We start from the raw sequence: 20,525 nt of genomic DNA, 5'->3' as shown, positions 1-20,525 counted from the left end.
AAAAAAAAGTCGGCGGGGCTCACCGCCCTACAGGGCCCTTTGTTGCCTGGGGACCCAAGGCCGTCAAAGGGAACCACTGACGTAGCCAATTAGATCATGCGCGGGCCTGTATCCGCCGATGGCTCGAGCAAGAGGCGCTCTGTCTCCTAGTAAGCTTCCTCCACTAGCCATGCTACTTTCCCACCTTCACCTGTATCCCTGAGTTCTTCGGATGCTTCATTTCTATCATTATTCTTTGACTTGACTAGGGGCCTCATTGCTGCCTTGTCTTGCCGCTACTTCTGCTCGCATCAAGTGTATGGCTGGTGACATACACTAGATGTCGACTCAGCCGCAGATCCCATTACCCCAGGTCGGGAAGCTCGTCAGCGTCGTGTAAGTCCTCTGAATTAGCTCTGCTTCTTCGAATCGCTGCATAGGTTCCTTTCTAACCCTTCCGGTAAAGTCCAGTTGGTCTAAAGGAGGCTGCTCTCGACTCGCCCACATTCCGAGCCACCACCCTTCACTTCTCCGACCAGATCGAATTCCTCGAAAGATGGCTCGACGGCTATGCGAGGGCCGCTTCCAAGCTCTCTTCGGAGCTTGCGGCAATGGAAAGCGCGGCGAACATCTTCCTGTCTTATTCTACGAACCCGCTACTGGTCTCCGAAGCTGTCCTTGATCATGATTACACGCTGCAGTCGATGAGGAGGTGTGGTGACAGCACCAAGGACATGTGGAATGGGCTGATATCCACTTTTAAAAAGATGGAAAATCTTATTTCTGAGCCAATCCGGGCCTTCATGCATGAAGATTTGCGGACTTTCAAGGTACTTGACTGGTTGCCCCTGAAACTCGTGCGGATGTGGCTCTTACCCCGCTATAGGAGATCCGTCGCAACCTCGAGCAGACACAGAAACAGTACGACTATCTGTTGGCCCGATACTCGTCGCAATCGAAATCGAAGGAGCCTTCTTCATTAAGAGAGGATGCCTTTCAACTCCACGAAGCTCGCAAAGCTTACCTCAAAGCGTCGATGGACTATTCGATACAGGCCCCCCAATTGCGGAACGCGCTGGACCGACTGCTAGTCCGGGTCTCTTATGATCAGTGGCGGGAGCTTAAGATATTCCACAACAGCAATGGCACGGCGTTCGCGAAATGGGGTCAGGAGATGGACCGCATCAAAGGCTGGGCTCACGAAATGGAAGGGGGCGAGCGATCTTCCAAGCGGGAGCTTTTGACTTCGAGGAAGCAGATCGAAGAAGCAGCAGAGAATGCAGCTAGGCCATCTCGAGAATTAGAAGACTACTCTTTGTCCACTGTTCCCTACCTCGGCTCCCGGCCTCTGTCGACAACCAGCATGAGCAAGGAGGCTAGACCCGAGAAGCAAGGATGGGTGTTCCTCCGGACACTTTCTGGGAAGCCTACCCGGACTATCTGGGTTAGACGATGGGCATTCTTGAAACACGGCATTTTCGGCTGCCTTGTCCAAGGCTCGCGAACAGGTGGCGTTGAAGAGAGCGAAAGAATAGGCGTCCTTCTCTGCAGTGTTCGGGCTGCCTTTCAGGAAGAGCGCAGGTTTTGCTTCGAAGTTAAAACCAAGAGCAATACCATCATGCTCCAGGCTGAAACTCAGAAAGAACTCATGGATTGGATTGCTGCCTTCGAGGCCGCCAAGCGAAAGGCGTTGGAGAATCCCGCTAGCACTGATCTCTCAGTGTCCGGCAAAGTTACTGTTCAGGATCCTGCTTTCGCAATCTCTCAGCCCCCGGCTCCCGAGTTTGCTGCCGATCCTTCTGATTCGCTCACTCCCCGTGCCAGTGACGAGCAGAGCTCTGCAGATCGCAGCGGGATGCTCGCCCTACCTGAAAGAGACCCATCCGCCATGAGGAACAGTAGTGACCTCAGCAGTTATAGGAGGTTGACGACGCTGGATTCCGAAAGCTCCGCACGCGAACACGCATCGCGTATAATGCAGAAGCTGGACCTTCACCGCAAATCAAACAATGCAGTGGCGCCGTCCACTTCATTGCCGGGTGCTGGAGGTGGCATAGCAAGCTTGATCTCTGCCAGTCACAGTGCTCTTGGGCCGGGCAGCCCTCCTTTGCCCCTCGACGTTGATGGGACTAGGACTCGTAGCTCGACATTTGGCAACGATCCTCCCTCTACTCTTGCCCCAGGCACCTTGGCAAATCCACCTGCCCCGACAACTATGAGCAAGGCCGCTGTGATCGTAAGCAATGAAAGGGGTATAGGACTGGGCCAAGCCGACAAGACCGGAGGAATGCCGAGTGGCATGATGGCTAACCTGTGGGGTAGTTCAAACTGGGGTTTCATGAATCGAATTGAACGTGAACGCATAGGACTGCCTGGCGAGCAGGACTCAGGCCCCTCGGACAAGTCGGCCTCGCCAGCGAATGATCCATCTAAGCAATTCCTGACAGCCGAAGCTGACACGTCTAGTGGGTCGCCAGGGAATAAGCCGCCGAAGTCTGGGCCACGTCACAGGCAGACGGTGAGCCTTGACGGAGACTCGTCCAAGATGCAGCGGGCATTGCTTGGCGATGCGCACGACTATCCCAGTTACTACCCGCAGCAGCTTAAGATTCAGGATGCACAGTTCCGGCTGCTATTTCCTGACATCAAAAAAGATGAACCACTGGTTATGGTGTTCCGCGCTACCTGGAATCCTAACGATCAGCAAGATTTCCCCGGAAGGGCCTACGTTACGACCCAAAACATTTACTTCTACAGCCACCATTTCGGTCTAGTACTCACGACGTGTATCTCATTGGAGAGTATTAAAGAAGTTACTGCTGCCCCAGGAAGGGACTGTGACTTTTTGTATCTTCATATGATCCCTCCTCCAGGAGACGATACTCCGGGTCGTGGAACTGTTAAGACATTCCTTGAGCCATTGCGACTTCTTCAACGGCGACTTAACTTTTTGATTCATAATTCCACTGCCGCCGAGCCACTGGGCCTGGAAGCAACCTTCAAGACCTTGAACCGGATGGAGAGTGAAGCACTAACGCGGACTCCTAGCCTCGATAGCTGGGAGGATGTAGCTGCTGGGGACGATCATGTTGAGGGAGGGGACAGTGGCACGGAGCCTCCGAAGAAAGATGTTGGTGTCTATATCGATAACGACCTGGACATGCATAAGAAGAATGGCAATGGCAAAGACACTCCCAAGTTCAGACTACCAACGCAGCCTGTTCAATATGTACCCCAAGGAGATCTTCATCTGGCAGCCGAAAAGGTCTTTGATACAAGTGCTAAAGCGGTCTTCCATATTCTTTTCGGAGACAAGAGCGCCGTCTGGCAGCTTCTCCTTCATCAACGGAGAGCGAAGGGTGAGTCAAGCTTAGGGCTAACGCTGGCCATTGCTAACTGAGTACAGGTATCAAACAAGGACCCTGGGTCAGACAAGAGTCCAACCATCTTAGACGAGATTTCCATTATGAAATTGAGACGGCTGATGCCCTTGGTACGTTGGATACCCTAGCATGCCATGTATCGTTCTCACTAACTCGGTCTAGGACGTACCCATACCAAGGAGATCTCGGATTATCAGATGATTGATGTCCTGAATGATCATCTCTGCTATGTGATTACAGACAAGCGGACGCCTTGGCATCTTCCTTTCAAGAGATCCTTCCGGCTCGTCAGCAAGGTTGTGATTACATTTGTCGCAAAGGGAAAGTGCAAGCTCTCTATCTTCACTAAAGTGGAGTGGCTGTGGTCCCCATACGGCCTTCAGCGTAAGTTCTTGCCCCTAGAAGAGCCATCGGCGCTTGCTAAAGTATCATAGATATTATTGATAAAAGCGCCTCCAATGATTTGGAACAAGACGCGTTGGATCTCGTCGATCTAGTTGGCGACCAGGTCCGCAGGTTGGGCGCGCATAGTCGCACCAAGAAGGCCATTACGATTTTCGGACACATTGGACGTCAAAATTTCTCATCCCAGTTCTCGCCCCAGACCGACCTACAATTGAAGCTGCGCAATCCTCGCATTCAGAGGTCCCTGCCACAGCTCCTCTTTGAGACGTGTGTGTCTTTGACGGAGAGCATTGTTTCTGACCTGATGATGTGGACGTTCGCTTTCCTACGTTGGGTGTGGAAGACCACACACGCAAACAAGGTCATTCTCATCTTATTATTGTCGAGTATGTTGATCAATGGGTTCTATTCGTCCCGCGATGCCTATGAATGGTGGCACGACAGGACTGTTGGGAACTTCATGGCCCGCATCGGAGTTAGCCCCGACAACGTCATGACCAAAGCTATTTACATGAGAGATATCGACGACGCGATCGCCAATACAACGATTGGCCACGGTAGTGAAAACGTGAGTGATTGTTTCGCAACCTTCCACCAGCAGACCGTACGCAGCCCAGGAAACACAATCTCTCTGGGAACGTCAGGGTTCCGGGACTCCATGACCAGGAGTGCAGCCCGACGGATTCAGCAAACGCGCGAACGGTTGGGTTCATACCGACACGATCTCCTGGTAGCTCTCCGCGTGGTCAACAGCATCGAGAGAGAAGTGATCCAAAGCGAGTGGGAGCGATGGTTGCGACAGGAATTGCGCCGTTGTCGCCAGATCCAGATTCTTCTCGGCAAGAATGAAGGTGAAGAAGACGTGGACCTCGAGGTGGACCGCTCAGGGCCGAGTGTCTTTGCTGAACTCACCGATGATGTTCAGCAATGGTACGAAACGTACTGCACTAGCTGCCAGGCGGAACACGCACAAATTGAGGATGAACGTCCCTTAGGTGCGCCATGAGTAGTTTGTTTTTCACAACATGGCTGAGGATGCATGGCTGTTTTGTCTGTCCCTGTTACTTGCTTGTTCCCACGATACCCGGCTGCAGTTGCTCATCTGTCCGTTTCGTCGAATGCCTCTGCGAGGTACTTGGTCCGGTTCGTCTCTTGTTGCTGTCTGTCATCCGTGTATATAATTCGATCTTCTTCGGTGTAAAGATAAATTGGAAGGAATCGCTTGCTTCGATGCTTCTTGCTGTACGCTGAGCAGCATGTCCCTGAGTTCCCCAGTCGTAGATTAATTCTGCCTCGGCTTCACCGCACCATCCTGCACAACATAATACACCACCGTCCCATCACCCCCCATCCTCCTATCCACCATAGCCAACAACAACCTCTTCCCACCCCACTCCTTCGTAGCCCTCGCCTTCTCCCGATACTCATAATACTCCCTCAACTTCTCCGCCTTCTCCCCCTCTGTCGCCCCTCCTTCCAGTACTTCTCCTTCCCCGCTACCCTCAGGCAACGAATCAAACACCCCCGCCAACTTGCGCAGCGTCCATGACTCGCCCTGCACCGTGGGCAGGACGAACATGCGCTCTAGCTCGACGTCGTCTTCGCGCAGCCCGCGCTCCAGCATGAAGAGCTGCTCGTCCGGGTGAATGTAGAGATGGTGCGGGGGAATGCCGGAGATGAGGTAGAGGGGTTGTTGCTGTTCGGAGTTGCTGGGGAGGTGGAGGTCATGCACGCGCAGGGAGGTCCACAGGTGTTGGTGTTGGAGGTTGTGTAGGATTTGGAGGGTGTTTGCGGAGAGGGGGGTCGGTGGTGGTGTTGTGGTGGATGAGAGGAGGGTTGTGAGGGCGGAGGGGGGAAGGGGTGTTGTTGCTATCGATTCTGGTGTTGGTGAGTTGGGTTGTTGTTCTTGGGATGGTGGTGGTATTGTGGTGGTCATGGTGGCGGTGGTGGTTGTGGTTGTAGATGGTAGAGTTGAGGCGGAATTGGAGGTGTAGCTACAATGGAGTCTAAAAATTCGAACTGGGTTAGTTTGTGTATGTGCTTGTGGCTATGGTTCAGAGAGGATGGAGGGAGAAATTGGACTTACCTGGGACTGGTAGATAGGTAGGAACTTTAGTTCGCGATCCAAGTTCTAGAATTAAATTAAGGGTCGATCAAGTGAGACCGAAGAATGAGACTCGGCGGGGCGGAAGGAAAGAAAAAAAATAGGGCGATCGCGCCGAGATTCCGCGGCGGGTTTTGGAGACGCGCAGAAGAACACATGGCATCATCGTTTTCTTTGCTCAACTATAAAGTCAACTGTCTGCTCCATCGAAGCTTTGTTTGACTGTCTGTCTATTTTCACATACCTCCTCTATATTCGTCAGTGTTTGGCGATCCACTCCTGATTATATTCTTGCCCTCGTCCTCTTTCTTATCTTTCTGCAAATAACCTGGACGAAGTATAAGCGCTGCTTTGGTTCCTCGTCGATCATGGCGCGCCAGAAACAAGCTGCGCCTTTGCAACGCGCCACGTCCTCTGAACTGATGCATATGCCTCCGGATGATGCGCAGTCGCTGGATAAGAAGATGAATGGGAAATCTTCCGTCACAAATGGAAGTGCTTCTGGAAAGCATGCGGCGCAGGACAATGCGCCGGACACCCCCGGCTTGATGCAGCTTGCGATCTGTGTTCTTGGAATCTACGCTTCATTGTATGTCTTTCGTTCGTGGTGTCGAGAACTGCTGAAGTCATTAAAATGCTGACTGCGACTTTCTTAGTCTTTCCTGGGGTGTGCTTCAAGAAGCCATCACCACCGTATCCTATCCTACTCATCCTCCGACTGCTGAAGTCCCCGAACCACCGACAGAGCGCTTCACCTATTCGATTGTCCTGAACACGATCCAGTCGACCTTTGCCGCCATCACCGGCTTCCTGTACCTGTTCTTTTCGACTCCGTCCAGCCAGAAGATCCCCTCTCCCTTTCCAACCAAGAAAATCGTCTTTCCCTTGCTCCTGGTCAGCATCTCCTCGTCTCTCGCATCGCCCTTCGGATATGCCAGTCTCGCGCACATCGACTACCTCACCTTCATTCTCGCCAAATCGTGCAAGCTCCTGCCCGTCATGTTCTTGCACCTGACCATCTTTCGCAAGAGATACCCTCTGTACAAGTACGGTGTCGTCCTCCTGGTCACCCTCGGAGTGGCTACATTCACCCTTCACCACCCCGGCACCAGCAAGAAGGTCGCCGCATCAGCTGCCAAGGGCCAGTCCGGCTCAAGCACATGGGGAATCTTCCTTCTTTCCATCAACCTGCTCCTGGACGGCCTCACGAACACCACCCAGGACCACGTCTTCAGCTCTCCGCAGCTGTACACGCGCTTCACGGGACCGCAAATGATGGTTGCCCAGAATGTCCTCTCGACCGTCCTGACGAGCAGCTACCTGTTGATCATGCCCCATCTGTCCTCCACCGGCATTCTGCACAACCTTCTGCCCTTCCCCATCCCCCCATCCACAGAGACGGAGCTGAACTCCGCCATTGGCTTCCTGTCCCGTCACCCGGAAGCCCTGAAGAACGTGCTCGGATTCGCCGCCTGCGGAGCCATCGGACAACTGTTCATCTTCTACACGCTGTCGCGCTTCTCATCCTTGCTCCTGGTCACGGTGACAGTCACGCGCAAGATGCTGACCATGCTCCTGAGTGTGTTCTGGTTCGGCCACTCCCTCTCCGCAGGTCAGTGGCTGGGCGTGGGTCTTGTCTTTGGCGGTATTGGCGCTGAAGCTATCGTCCAACGGCAGGAGAAGGCAGCCAAGGAGCGAGCGAAGGCTGCTAAGAAGCAGTAGGCGGTAATATATACTCGCCTCCTGATAGATCTGTATTACTTTTCTGCATATGTACATATAGTTTCATTATTATTATCATTAGACTTGGTCTGATCTCATAGATTGATTGATCAACTGATTTCTTCATGCAATATCCATACCAATCCTAACCTAGCCCTAACATAACTAAATAAAAACAGATACTAGTAGTATGATAGTAGTTTACTTCCTCCCCTCAACCATAATAATATGGTACCCAAATCCAGTCTTCACATCCACGTACTTGGGGTTTCCCGTCGTACTCGGCTCCAGATCATACGCCGCCTTTTCGAACGTCGCATCCAGACTCCCCCGGGTCTTCCAGCCAAGGGAGCCGCCTGTACCGTTTTCCTTAGCATTGACATCACCCAACACATAACCACCCCGAGGGAGGTAAAGTATTAAATATAGAATGGAAGAAAAATAGAAGAATACATACCCTGCCTAGCCTTATCCTCCGAGAATTCCCTCGCAACTTCGTCGAATTTGGCGCCGTTGCGAAGCTTCTCTAGGGCTTCTTCCTTTTTGGAGAATTTCTCGCACTGCAGCTTGGTCAGTTATCATATCTGGTAGATTGATGTTGTTACATGAAAGGATCATCATCTACTCTTCTTCATCCCTAGATGAATGGATAGTAATGTAGTAGTACATCCCCCTTCACATAGAGAAATACACCCCACCACCAAACCAAAGCTAGAAAACCACCTACAACCACCCAACACAACAAAAGAAATACAAAGAAGTGGAGAGAGACAGAGGAGATACGTACAAGAATATGTCTCACGTTAATAGCATTCGCAGGCTTGAGGCCCTTTCCGCCGCCTTTGCTGTTGCTGTCTCCGCCATCCTTGCCCTTCTTGTCGCCGCCTTTGTTCTTGGGTGCCATGGTATATTACTTCTTCAAATTTGAAGTTGAGTATGTAAGGAGGATAATGAGGACGCGTGGTGAAAAGGGAAGATGCAGCGGTGATGGTCAAACGAAAGATGATGTTTGCTGTTGCTGTTTGCATATGAAGCAAATGATTCCCACCCCGCCGAGGGGATGGATTGTGGTGGGGTGGTGGCCTGAGGCAGAGACAATGTATGCTTTGCGAAGCGCAACTAAGCGCCGAGTGAGTGATCTTACTTATACTACAATGTGCCTAGCTGATTAGTCGGGGGTATGGCTTCTGATCAGTATCTAGGAGGTATTATTATAGATCTTGCACACCTCATATCTGTGTCTTTGGATGACTATAATTAATCTGTCCTAGACATAACTAGCCACCGTTGACTGCTCCAGTAGATCTAGACCGTAGATCTGAATGATGCACAGTAACCCTCATGATCGAAACCACTACAGAAAAAGGTCTCCAATTAGTGCAGGCCCCTGGAGGCACCATTATTCTCTTTCTCCTTAACTCCCCTTCCGTATTCAGCCCAGACAATTTACACGCATATTAGCCCTTCTCGCATACCGTGGATACTCTTCTAGAACACAGCCAAACAAACCTCACCACCATCTCCCCGTTTCATCCATAACCCAATGAAGACCTTCCCTGAAAGCAGCTTCTTCCAGGTGGGTCGGGCCCCCGCGCTTCCATCACCAGGCGAGGTACGAGACCTCAACCTGAAGACTGGAAATGTTGCCGCCACAAGCCTCAACTATCCTCCGTCAGTTGTAATCCCATCATTAGGATTAGTCGTCAAGTATGGTCTCAGTGTGAGCATAGTCGAGGCCCAGACGCAAATCATGCTGCGCGAAGAATTCCATGGCCGAATCCCTATCCCCGAGATCTTTGGCTGGACCGAAGATGATGGACAGACGTTCATATATATGTCATTGATAGAAGGTGATACTTTAGCAGATCGATGGGGTGGTTTAAGTGATGGCGAGAAACGGGCTATCTGTGAGGAACTTCATCGGTTTGTTGAGCTGTTGCGGACTTTGGAACAAGATCCCCGGGATAAATATGTTGGTGAGTTAATATACTATCTCGTGACTGGTACTATGAAGCTGATCAATGATATCAGGCAACCTAGACAAGAACCCACTGACGGACATCTATGTTATAGACCGTCCGGAACTGGTTGGTCCGTTTCAGGGCGAAGATGCTGTCAAGCAACTCCAGGATGCTTGCGAGATTGAAATTGATGATGATATAGTATCGCCCATCGTGTTCACGCATAATGACCTGCTTCCGCCTAATATCATGATAACTCCGGGTCCAGATCCCAAAGTGGCTGCCCTTGTTGACTGGGCACAGTCTGGGTGGTATCCTGCATACTGGGAATATTGCAAGTGCCGGAAAGTACAAATGAATGCGGAGTGGTTCTGCAAGGAGTTTCAAGATGAATGGAGGAATGTGTACCTCCTATTGATACTGGACCCTGTGGACGATGAGACAGTTTATTATCCTTGGGTTTATTTTGTGATGACTAAAGGGATGTAAATAGCCAGGTTTATAGTAGAATGATGATGATGATGATACATAGTCTGCCATTCTAATGAGAGCACCGATAGCTTTGTTCCTCTACTAAATCCATGCACGCCAATATAGTTATGAGCTTCAGTGATATTGTATGGCTCGCCGTAAATATGCAAATGAGCATATCGTGGCTTGGGTTTTGCTAATCATTGGAGCCCTAAGATGAACTATAGTAGGAGATAGGTAGTACTTAAAAATGGACGTCCACCACATAATCTCCTCCCTTAAGTGAATTAGATTTACCAGAGACAGCTTGAGAAACGAATAGTAGCGGCACACATCATCATTCATGGAACCATCCGATTTGCTACTTCACTCGAGTGTCATGTATATGAAGCTCGATAATTGTTTATGGAAGTAACTTCAGTCCCGGAGTATAGTTAACGGATAAGCTTTTTGTCGAGTCATGAGCTGTCAGCAGATGTCAGGTGAGGAGCAAGTGACTTCTATTCTTATCAGTTACTGTGTAACTGGGCATCAATTCATTGTGATGGAGTAAACGCTACGCGCTTACGTACCACGTCACGGCCAAAGTGGGCAGCCATTGCGTCTCATTGTGACGACATGCCATTCATCGGCATCATCACTTACTTCTTATTCCCAGATCAGCCATTCATCCCCAGTTATTCATCCCGTCTGGGTTCCCGGTCTACGCTCAACGCCCGGTAAGTTTCACTACGATCCCCTTCTTTCTTCGTGACCTCCCCCGCTGTCTGATCGTCCGGCTTACCGTGTAACCAACTCAACGGACTCGTTCTGATAGATTAATCCTCTCCTACTAGTCGTCATCGGACCCTTCATTGAACAACAGGGATATTTGCTCCGTGTGCTCCTCGGGATTGACTCCAGCAAATGAGAGCCGATCTTGAGTCTGCCCGCATCAAATCACTGCCGAACGATGGCTTCTACATAGCGGATTTCATCTCGGAGGATGAAGAGGAGTTTCTCCTCCGGAAGGTGAGTGAGTTACCGTGGCTTTACTGTGCAGTGGCCTAAGTTCATTCAGGCCCTGTGGGGAGGTTGGGCGCTCATCGGAACCCCGGCTATAGATAACGACTGCGCCGTTACCCCGCTGGACTCATCTAGCTCACCGGCGTCTTCAATCCTGGCCCTCGGCTCTGACCAAATCGAACGCGCTCATCTCCTTCCCGTTGCCTTCTTGGCTCGTCTCACCCATCATCACCCCTCGCTTCGACTCCTTGGGCCTTTTCGCCGACGCCCCGCACCGCGCCCCGAATCATGTTCTGGTAAATGAATACCGCCCGGGACAGGGCATAATGCCGCATGAAGACGGTGCTGCCTACTACCCGCTCGTAGCTACTGTGAGCCTGGGAGCTCCTATCGTGCTAGATCTGTACGAGAAAAGTGAGGACGGCGATGGGAACGGACATGGCCGGCGTCCGGTGTATAGGATTCTGCAGGAGAGACGCAGCCTGCTCGTTACCACGAAGAGTATCTATACCGACTTTCTGCATGGGATTGCAGAAACCTCCAGGGATGAAGGGCTGGGCGCAGAATCCATCTGCAACTGGGATCTGTTGAGGGAGCCAGAAAGGTATGAGTGCGGCTGCCTGGAGAGGGAGACTAGGATAAGCTTGACTTATCGAGACGTGCTCAAAGTTGCAAGTCTCGGGAATACGATGAGGTTTCTGGGCAGTCGGTGACGCGAGGCATCCGGGGCTCATGTCTCGGGGCAATTTCCCCGCTGGTCTCATGCTACATAATTAGTAAACCAAAGGGATCATGTTCCATCTCTCCCGCACTGACTCCACGCCGAATTTTCGCATATACCACTGCCTGGTGTTCGCAGCGGTGACGCCCAAGTTGATAACGACAAATACGAGAGCGGACAACAGCGACTTGTTTACGACCTCACCCTTGGGGGCGCCCAACAGAGCCAGCGAGAGATATATCACACACTCTGCTGTATAATGCGGACAGATAATCCCGCGGAAAATGGGGTGAGTGGGCAGGTTATACTTCTTCAGAGAGAAGAGATAATGGTGGCAGTCGTGCTGGACGCCCGATGCAATCAAGAAAAGAGGGATGCAGACAAAGGTGCGGAGAGACGGAGCTATCGTAACCTTGACGTCGTCGAGAATCACTTTATGAGACAGCAGGGCTCCTAGATGCGATCAGTAGGGTTCCGTACACTAGCCTGTCAGTCGGAGTGGTACCTGCTCCTTCAATCCATAAGGCAACGGATACTGCTAGGTAAAATGCAAGGCCTACGAGCCAGTGAACAAACCACATTCTCGAGGCCGAAGGCTTGGCGAAGGCATTGCACTCATATAGCCGCCTTGCACCCTGGATGAGCATGAGCGCCCAGCACAAGAAGACTTGCTGTATCGACATGGACTGTTGCATATGTTCCGGACTGATTCTCGTCGCAAAGGCCTGGAACACAGCACCCTGACACAAAAGCTGCGCAGCCCAGAAGACCGAAGCCAGAACGGAGGCAATGTAGAATTGTGTGAAGTAGCTGTGAGGGACTGTCAAGGCGGCAGCATAGTCAAGAGCGCGGGCTGCCGGAGAGGAGTCCGAGGACGCCGGGGGTGAGGACTGCGAGGACTGCGAGTCGGCCGTCGAGGTTGTACGAGCGCCATAAGGAATGAAGCGGGAGTGAAGCGAATCTGGCAAGATGCTGACGGAGAGGATCTAGGTAGGATATTCTGGGTTTAGTTTTGATGCAGGGTCATTTCGCAACGTCGTCTGCCTCGAATTTGGAATGGCAACATATCGGTGCATACCGTGCAGGATGCCAAAAGAAAAAATGCTCGAAGGGCGTCGATGGCGTCAATGTGCGTGGAGGAAAGAGCTGTATCCACCAGGTTGAAGGGAAGCTCCATTGCGACCGGAGTCCGCCGCCAATGCGGAGTAGGACTTTTGCAGCGGAGAGGGGAGGGGGGGAGGGGAGAGAACAGCTAATGGCCACACCAAGTTCCGCCGGCTCCTATAATTGGCGAGAAAGAGTCTAGACAACACTAAGGAGAGAAGCTGGAGAGGATGCGAGAGAAAGGCAAAGAGAGCGAGCTGCGCCCCGGGCCGGATGGTATCATGGCACCGGGGCGAGGGAGAGGAGGCTCTGGTAAAGTGGTAATATTACGGTTACAAAGGGTAGAGGCTGTCATGATGATGCGACACGTTCAAAAAGCTCGAGATGTGGAGAACAAAAACCACCGAAACCACTCCACAGCCAAGGGGATGAGCGAGATGAGCAGTCATAAATCATAAACAGGCCCTCCCCGTCCGAGTAGGAATCGGCGTGTGTTTGATCCACCAGGGTCTCGTGAGAAGGAAGCAGCTTGCGAGCTAGACCCGAGACTAGAGCGGCCTCTTCATCCTCCTGCAATAAACAGACCTCCCAAATGATCGGGTCATCGGAGGTCCGGAGGGAGGAGAGGACTTGAGGAGCTTCAATTCTCCTCCTCCGTCCGGTGTGTGTATGTGTGTGTGTATGTGTATGCGTGTGTACTACCCCAGCATACTCGGTATTTAAAATAGGGATTGATTTGGATCAATCCAACATTCCGGATCACCGGACAACTTGACTCTTTCACTCCTTCACCACACAACAACACAACATGACCCCCCTTTTTGTCCCAAAGGACTCGGACGATCCATGGACGGGGGTTGAGGTAGTAAAAAGTCACCCATGCAACGCCAACCAAAAAGGCCGCCCACCACCATTAATTACCACCACAACAAGCTACACTACTAAACTAACATAGCAGCAACAACAACACAACAGCAGCAGCAGCAGCAAAGAGGAAGTGGGGGCAAAGCGGGGCGATAAGCTGGAAGCAACCTTTGCGATGACTGGTCTCAGCCGAGGATGGGAGGAGATCTGCTGTTGCCCAGTGGGTCGCGCTCTTTTTTTTGCAGAACCCTTCTAGGCTGAAAACAGCAAGAACCGGGTCGCTCGGCCATCAATAATTGGTCAAACCAGGGGACGAGCTGATGCCTAGCCTGATAGCCTACGCAGCTTCCAAGGGAAATGACCCAATGGCGACGAGAATTGGGAGGGGACTGCCCATCTGCCAATCTGCCACTAAACTGGCACTGACTGCCATTTGACTGGCTCCCCCGTCCCGTCACTTTCCTTTTCCTTCGATTCTGTGGTCCCCCCCCTCCTCCCTCCGTCTCCTCCGTTCCAGAGCCCGAGTTTCAGACGCAAGAGTGAGTGACCCGACCAAAAAAAGTAAAAATGAAAAGCAAAAAAAAGTGGGCGCTATGCAGTCAGCTCCGGCCGGCGAAGGAGAGGAAAACCGGGAGAGAAAGAAGAAAAGAGATGAATAGGGAAAATCAGTTAGATCTTTTTTCCGCCACATCGTTCCTCGACAGAGTCACTGGTCTTGACCGCCCATCCCCGCCCGCTTTTGGGCCTTCTCGCAGGATACTAACTAACTAAAAAACTGTGTACTAATCATTTGAGTTTCTGGATCTGGGTCGCGCGAGTCGACGCATTCGACCCTCAGGCAGAACCGGCCAGCAAGGCCAACAAGGCCAGCAGGCAAAGAGCAGGCTTTTCCCCCGGTCGGTCGGGTCGCTTCAATCACGGCTGCAGCTGGACTTGTCCGTCGGAGGTGGGATTGGATGGATGGTGACTGGCGTTGCCCCCCCCGCTGTACGTAAGGATCAAGGAAGGTAAGTCAGTCTGGTCAGCAGTAGCTGAACTGGTCTCCATCCATTCCATCTTTCCAAGGTGTCATAGTTGCAACTAGTACCTGGTTATAGGGTAGATACATCCCGTCTGCGTCCGTATTCAGTCTGCGGAAACGGCAGTGTGGTAATAATCAACACAGACCTGCCCTCTTCTGCTCCCTGACTGCTCATCATTTGCCGTTTCATGGGGTTCGAATAAACGTAAGTACTTTACTTGGCGGGTCACGAATTGTCACATCCCCAGCTATCTATTTATCGAATTTATTTTCAATTTAATCCACACTTTCCACAGGCCACAGTAGCAGCAAGAAGCAGCAGCAACAGCAGCAACAGCAACAGCAGCCCACCCCTCAATTTCACGAAATGAAATTTAATACCCTGAATTTCTGTACCGTACTTGGTCAGACTGGGGGACTATCTATGACTAACCAACTAGCGAAAGGCATTTGCTCCGCCGGTGGCCAAATGGCAAGGCCCCCGGTGGTAAGTTTCCCGGGGCGAATACTAACTATGACCACTATGACCATGACGACTCGAACGATGAACTAACGATCGATTGATTTCTTCTGCTTGCTGCTGCTTTGGCTGTTGCTGCTGCTGCTGCTGGCTGCGGCGGCGGCGGATGACTCCTAGCAATCATCATTCATCCCTCGGGGTCGTCGTTTCCACCCCAATGCGTGATTAGTCCAGTAACTACGGGAGCACTACTATTATTACTGTTATCATCATTATTATGATTATTTGGTCTTGACTGTTGTTATTGTTGTTGTCTAACTGTCGCTGCTACTGCTGCTGCTGCTGTTGTTGTATTTTTCTTATTTGTATTCTTATTTCTCCAGTTTCTCTTTCTTTTTAGTCACAATTATTTCCATAACAACTTCTGATTATTCTGAATCCCTTTTTTTTTCTTTTACCCTTTTTTGTTGCTAGTTCGCCCTCCGGATCCTCCAGAAATCTTCACTAACCATCCACTAAGACCCAACTAACTTCACGGACGGCGAACTACTCCTACCGCCCTGGTCCTGTTACCAACTTCCACTACGGGACCGCCATTACCTGGTAATTTCGCCCATCCCAGTGCCCGTCGGCCGTTTCAACTTCTCCCATCTTCTTTCATCTTTTCTTTCTTCCACTATTTCTGTCCTCTCAACTTACTTCCTTCTTCTTCCCCCCTTCCAACTCTCCCATCCAAACCATCCGCTTAGTTTCTTAACTCTTATTTTCTTCCCCTCTTCTTCCTCCCCTCCCTCCCCCTCCTTCTCCTTCATCTTGTCCGATTAATTACTACTTCGACTCCTCTTACACCTCCCGACCGAATTCCCTACTACTTGTATCCTGTCGCTACCCTCTCTCTTGACTTCACCACCAACCTTGACCTTTTTCTGGCCCCTCTCGCCACTCTTCAATCGACCCGGCTATTCACCCTTTTCGCTCTCGCTCTCTACCACCCCGACCTTTCTTTTCTTCCGGTGAAAGGAAATAAGCTGTCACTTCTTATTTACGTTCAGCGTGGTCGAGCACCAGCTTCCGCGCGCAACTGCTGGTGTATCTGACCACGGGTCTTCAAGTCCGCCACGGCCCCCGAAAATGACGAGCAGAACCCCCAGAAATCGAGTGCTACCGCTATGAGTGATGTTGAGGCTGTCTCCTCCCTGCCAGCTTCCCTGGATGCCGGACAAAGCGCTTTTGCTGTCAAGGTGAACCACCAGTCTACCTTGGGTCATCCACCTTCCAAGAGGGCCACTCCCCCGGTTGCTCAGGAAGTGGATGTTCCCGCTAAAGAGGTAGATCCTGCTGTCGGGGACGGCGATGGGCCACCGAGCCCCAAGGCTGACTCGGAGGCAGAAACCATAATTCAATCGGGCCGCGAATCTCTGTCGCCTGAGAAGAGACGGAAGTTCATAAAACATGAACCGAAACGACGTGATGATGCAAATGACCATGCTGATGCCGCAGAGAGCGACCTTCCTCCTAATGATTTGCAAGTGAGAAAGCGGAAATCGGCGGACGATGATGATGATGTGCCCAGTGAACGCGACCGTCCGGTGCGCCCGGCCAGCCCTCAGCGGAGGGCTGGCTCGCCACCTGCCCCCATAGTTAAGATTGAGAAGACCGAGGAACCCCAGACGGTACCCAGTCGAGTCGAATCGTCCCATCCGATCACATCCGCCCCCAGAACGTCAAGGAAGCGCAGCTTCAGCGAGAGTGTCGACGCGGAGGCGGATGCTCGTCGAAATGCACGTCAACATCACTCGGCAGCCCCCCGCGACCGGGAGCGACGAGATTTGAACGGGATTTCTCTCCCTCGCCCAACACCGAACGATCGATCTGTCTCACCAGTTCGTTCTCATAAGCGGACAGCATCCGGCCCTCAGCTCAGCAGCGATCTGCAACGAAAGAGGAAGGCACCCACACCGCTCATCTCTGGGGTTCCCAGGCAGAGTTCCGAAGACAGACAGTCCGTCTCCTCATCTACCAGCGGGTCTCCCTTGCCCAGTGCCTATGTACGGAAGGTTGCGTCTGTGGATGGTGCTTCAGCGTCTCCCGCACGGCCAATGGGGCACAAGAAACAGCGAGATCAAAATGGCCGGACGCGACTTGCACGTGCCTGTGCCGCCCAGGAGCTGGAGGTAGCCATGGCTCGACATGCCGAACGACCGGAGGATCTCAATGTTGCTGATAATGCGGGAAATACACCACTACAGATTGCTGCTCTGGAAGGTTGTGCGTCCATTGTCAAGTTCTTGCTAGAGGCTGGCTGTGAGGTCGAGACCAGGAACATCGACAGGGACACGCCGCTGATAGATGCCGTTGAGAACGGGCATCTTGATGTTGTCAAGCTCTTGCTTCAGGCCGGTGCAAATCCCCGCGCAGTCAATGCTGAAGGCGACGAGCCCAGCGATTTGATTCCTTCAGACTCGGAGGAGTACGACGAGATCCGGCGCGTGATTGAGGAAGCAAAGGCGAACCCACGCCCGAGTCGTCGCTCAGAAGAACAAACAGGTTCTGGGAATAGGGAAACGTCATCCCGTCGGGTTGCGATCAATAGTCCACGTGAATCGCCACCGGTCAGTGGACAACGAAGTCCGCCTTATGCTGGTATCACGAGCAAAAGGAAGAGTGTCAGGAGCGAGGCTACTCGGAATGATCTACTGTGGACCAAGGCTACACCAGAGAATCTACAAGCATTCGCTGCCAAGGGCGATATCGCTGGAGTTGCCAACATTCTTAATGTCGGGCAAAGGGCGGATCCTGAGTCTATGATCGCCGCAGCCAAAGGTGGTCACGATGAAGTGTTGTCCCTTCTACTTGGCATGGGCGATGCAGATCCGGATCCAGATCCTGTTCCGGGCGGCTCTCAAAAGCCGGGATACAACACCCCTATGTTAGCAGCGATTGGCCGAGGCAACCTTCCCGTGATCAAACTGCTCCTTGCTCAACCAAGTTTCAATCCGACTCGCCGTCTCCACAAGGACCGTACCTACTTCGAATTGTCTCGGGAGCGTAGGGCTGATAATTGGGAGGAAGAATACGATCTTCTGCGTGATGCATACGACGACTATATCCGGACAAAGAAGCAGCGCAAAGCCGAATTCTCATCTCCGCGACGAGTGCGTGAAAGGGAGAAGGAAGGCAAGCGAACCGGCCGCAGAGAGTCACCGTCACCGGGAGGTCGGCCTAGGAAAGCAATGGCGAGCCCTGGCCGTCGAGATTCGTCTAAAGATGCACTTTCGAAGGAGCGCCGGAGAGAAGCTATGGCTCATGGAAAGGAGAAATCTAGTGCACCTCGTCCGAAGGTTGCCCATGTTGGAGCAGGCGACCAGGACGCGTCGCGTTCGGAACCGGCTCGGTTCAAGGGATCTTCTGCGAGGGACGGCGAATCCAGTCGTGGCGATGAAGCGCCCAAGAGGAGACGCTTAATTGCCGGACGGCCCCCAGACCGTGATAGGAGAGTCCCTAGTTTACCTCCGTCCGAATCCATCTCGGGGAGAGATGAGAATACCAAGACGCGCCCCGATCCTTCCGAATCCGCTACTTCCAGACCTGGACCGCCGCATTTGAAACGCGGACGCAGCAGTGTTAGTCCCGATCGACCGCGATCCCGTGATACAGATGCCGAACGGCACCCGCGCGATACCCAGAAGAAGAAACGACGTGTGCTGTCGGAGGATGGTACACCTAACATTACCAACGGAGGTGTGAAGAAGAGCCATCCAACTTCGGAAGATCTCAAGACTCCTGCCCGTCATAGGGATGACACTCAGGCCGTAGAGCCCAAACGGGAACGATCGAGGGAACCTGACGTTCCCTCGAGGGCAGCCGAGAAGAACCCCGTGAAGCAGGAGCAGGAAAAGGTCGAGACTCAAGGATTAGAAGATATTCCCATGGAGGACTCAACAAGCACCGCGGAAGCTGAAGCTAAAGCCAAAGCTGAAGCTAAAGCTAAGGCTGAAGTTAAGGCTAAGGCGGAAGCCAAAGCCAAGGCTGAAGCCGAAGCTCAAGCTCAAGCTCAAGCCCAAGCCCAAGCCGAAGCTGAAGCGCGTCGGCAGAAAGAAGCCGAAAAAGCTGCGGCAGAGCGACAGGCAGAAGAAGAACGCTTAGCGGCCGAAGCGGAGAAGGCTCGAGTAGAAGAGGAAGAGCGGGTAGCGCGCGAGGCTCGTATTGCTCAGGAGAAGGCTGCAGAGGAAGAGCGCAAGCGGATCGAGGCGGAGCAACGGCGGATTAAGCAAGCCGAGGACGAGCGCCAGAGGCGCCTCGAACAAGAAAGGCAGCGCCTTGCTAAACTGCGCAGGGAGCAGGAAGAGCAGGAACAACGCCGGCGAGACGCCCTCCCCAGTCGACTCAGAGCTGCAGCAAATCTCGTGGGCTCGAATGATCCACTGGCGAAGAGTCATGCATGGCTCAAGAAATTCATGCCAGTGGTGACTGCTGAAACGAAGCAGCTTGATCCATCCTGCGGACCGGCGGTGGCTGAGGAAAAATGGGTTCCGAATTACCTCGTCGCACCATTGCTGGCGACGAATGATCTTCAGTTATCTCAATATGCCACATGGGAGAAACGCAATGCAACACCTACGCAACGCATGAACTTGTGGCGTGTCACACGAAGGATGCTGGTGCAAGCGGAAGAGACGGAGTTTCTTAGCTCGTCGTTCGAACAGATCATGCAAAAAGACTGCGAAGCACGACCCAAATACTTCGAGATGGAACATGTATTTTGGGTTAAGGTATGTTGATCCTGACAAACCAATTGCTTGAGCACGCGCTGACGTATCTAGCTGTCTGATTTCATGGATCTCGTTCCCCACATACCGCACCTTCACGGGTTGGACATACAGTTTCTGAAGATGCACATTGATCAGGAACCCAAGCCGCAGCCCGTGCTTGAGCTGCCGCAGGCTAATGGACATATATCTGGGACGCCGATCGAGGAGGCGCCCGGGCTTTTGGGAGGAAATGGGTTGACTAACGGCTATGGACACAGCCGGCCTAGTACATACGTCTAATTGTTTGTGCTTCAGCGTTCTTTTAGCTTGACGCTAGCCTGTACAGGTGAAATTCTTGATGTATGACTATGATACCTGATGTGAGACGTTGGACAATCAGTCTTGGATTTCGTAGCGATATTCGTAGCGATGTTCTTTTTATCTGAGTAGTACCGCGGTATCGCAGTATTGCAGTATACAATGCATATCACGTGACATATCAACAACCTTAACCTTATCGCGACTCACGTGACCATGACTAATGCGTAGGGCACACATTTAGCGAGAAAGTAGC

At 52.2% G+C, this 20,525-nt stretch overlaps 8 protein-coding genes across 8 annotated transcripts; 5 read left to right on the top strand and 3 right to left on the bottom strand.

The window, feature by feature from the left end:
• Window positions 1–319: 319 nt before the first annotated feature.
• On the top strand, window positions 320–4,773 carry AtWU_00207 (putative transcription factor SipA3; the record flags this gene model as incomplete). The annotated part of the gene is made up of 6 exons (XM_035495323.1): window positions 320–375; window positions 446–809; window positions 866–3,338; window positions 3,386–3,472; window positions 3,525–3,746; window positions 3,797–4,773. 6 exons carry the CDS (start codon window positions 320–322, stop codon window positions 4,771–4,773), a joined length of 4,179 nt encoding a protein of 1,392 aa, XP_035351216.1.
• A 276-nt stretch (window positions 4,774–5,049) lies between these two features.
• AtWU_00206 (uncharacterized protein) lies at window positions 5,050–5,703 on the bottom strand (the record flags this gene model as incomplete). Its single annotated transcript, XM_035495322.1, has 1 exon — window positions 5,050–5,703. One exon carries the CDS (start codon window positions 5,701–5,703, stop codon window positions 5,050–5,052), a length of 654 nt encoding a protein of 217 aa, XP_035351215.1.
• A 536-nt stretch (window positions 5,704–6,239) lies between these two features.
• Window positions 6,240–7,593, top strand: AtWU_00205 (UDP-galactose transporter HUT1; the record flags this gene model as incomplete). Its single annotated transcript, XM_035495321.1, has 2 exons — window positions 6,240–6,460; window positions 6,528–7,593. The coding sequence occupies 2 exons, from the start codon at window positions 6,240–6,242 to the stop codon at window positions 7,591–7,593; spliced, it is 1,287 nt and encodes a 428-aa protein (XP_035351214.1).
• A 201-nt stretch (window positions 7,594–7,794) lies between these two features.
• Window positions 7,795–8,497, bottom strand: AtWU_00204 (peptidylprolyl isomerase; the record flags this gene model as incomplete). Its single annotated transcript, XM_035495320.1, has 3 exons — window positions 7,795–7,949; window positions 8,051–8,153; window positions 8,381–8,497. 3 exons carry the CDS (start codon window positions 8,495–8,497, stop codon window positions 7,795–7,797), a joined length of 375 nt encoding a protein of 124 aa, XP_035351213.1.
• A 639-nt stretch (window positions 8,498–9,136) lies between these two features.
• AtWU_00203 (phosphotransferase family protein) lies at window positions 9,137–10,043 on the top strand (the record flags this gene model as incomplete). The annotated part of the gene is made up of 2 exons (XM_035495319.1): window positions 9,137–9,569; window positions 9,625–10,043. 2 exons carry the CDS (start codon window positions 9,137–9,139, stop codon window positions 10,041–10,043), a joined length of 852 nt encoding a protein of 283 aa, XP_035351212.1.
• Window positions 10,044–10,931: 888 nt separating this feature from the next.
• Window positions 10,932–11,743, top strand: AtWU_00202 (uncharacterized protein; the record flags this gene model as incomplete). The annotated part of the gene is made up of 2 exons (XM_035495318.1): window positions 10,932–11,036; window positions 11,129–11,743. The coding sequence occupies 2 exons, from the start codon at window positions 10,932–10,934 to the stop codon at window positions 11,741–11,743; spliced, it is 720 nt and encodes a 239-aa protein (XP_035351211.1).
• Window positions 11,744–11,803: 60 nt separating this feature from the next.
• AtWU_00201 (putative 3-oxo-5-alpha-steroid 4-dehydrogenase) lies at window positions 11,804–12,928 on the bottom strand (the record flags this gene model as incomplete). The annotated part of the gene is made up of 3 exons (XM_035495317.1): window positions 11,804–12,204; window positions 12,257–12,737; window positions 12,830–12,928. The coding sequence occupies 3 exons, from the start codon at window positions 12,926–12,928 to the stop codon at window positions 11,804–11,806; spliced, it is 981 nt and encodes a 326-aa protein (XP_035351210.1).
• A 3,441-nt stretch (window positions 12,929–16,369) lies between these two features.
• AtWU_00200 (putative histone deacetylase complex subunit (Hos4)) lies at window positions 16,370–20,251 on the top strand (the record flags this gene model as incomplete). Its single annotated transcript, XM_035495316.1, has 2 exons — window positions 16,370–19,972; window positions 20,024–20,251. The coding sequence occupies 2 exons, from the start codon at window positions 16,370–16,372 to the stop codon at window positions 20,249–20,251; spliced, it is 3,831 nt and encodes a 1,276-aa protein (XP_035351209.1).
• Between the last annotated feature and the right edge of the window lie 274 nt (window positions 20,252–20,525).

Source organism: Aspergillus tubingensis, assembly GCF_013340325.1.
Source record: "Aspergillus tubingensis WU-2223L DNA, scaffold_1, whole genome shotgun sequence".
In the NCBI taxonomy this organism is placed as follows: domain Eukaryota; kingdom Fungi; phylum Ascomycota; class Eurotiomycetes; order Eurotiales; family Aspergillaceae; genus Aspergillus; species Aspergillus tubingensis.
The sequence above is the reverse complement of the archived record's forward strand: the minus strand, read 5'-3'. Positions and strand labels throughout refer to the sequence as shown.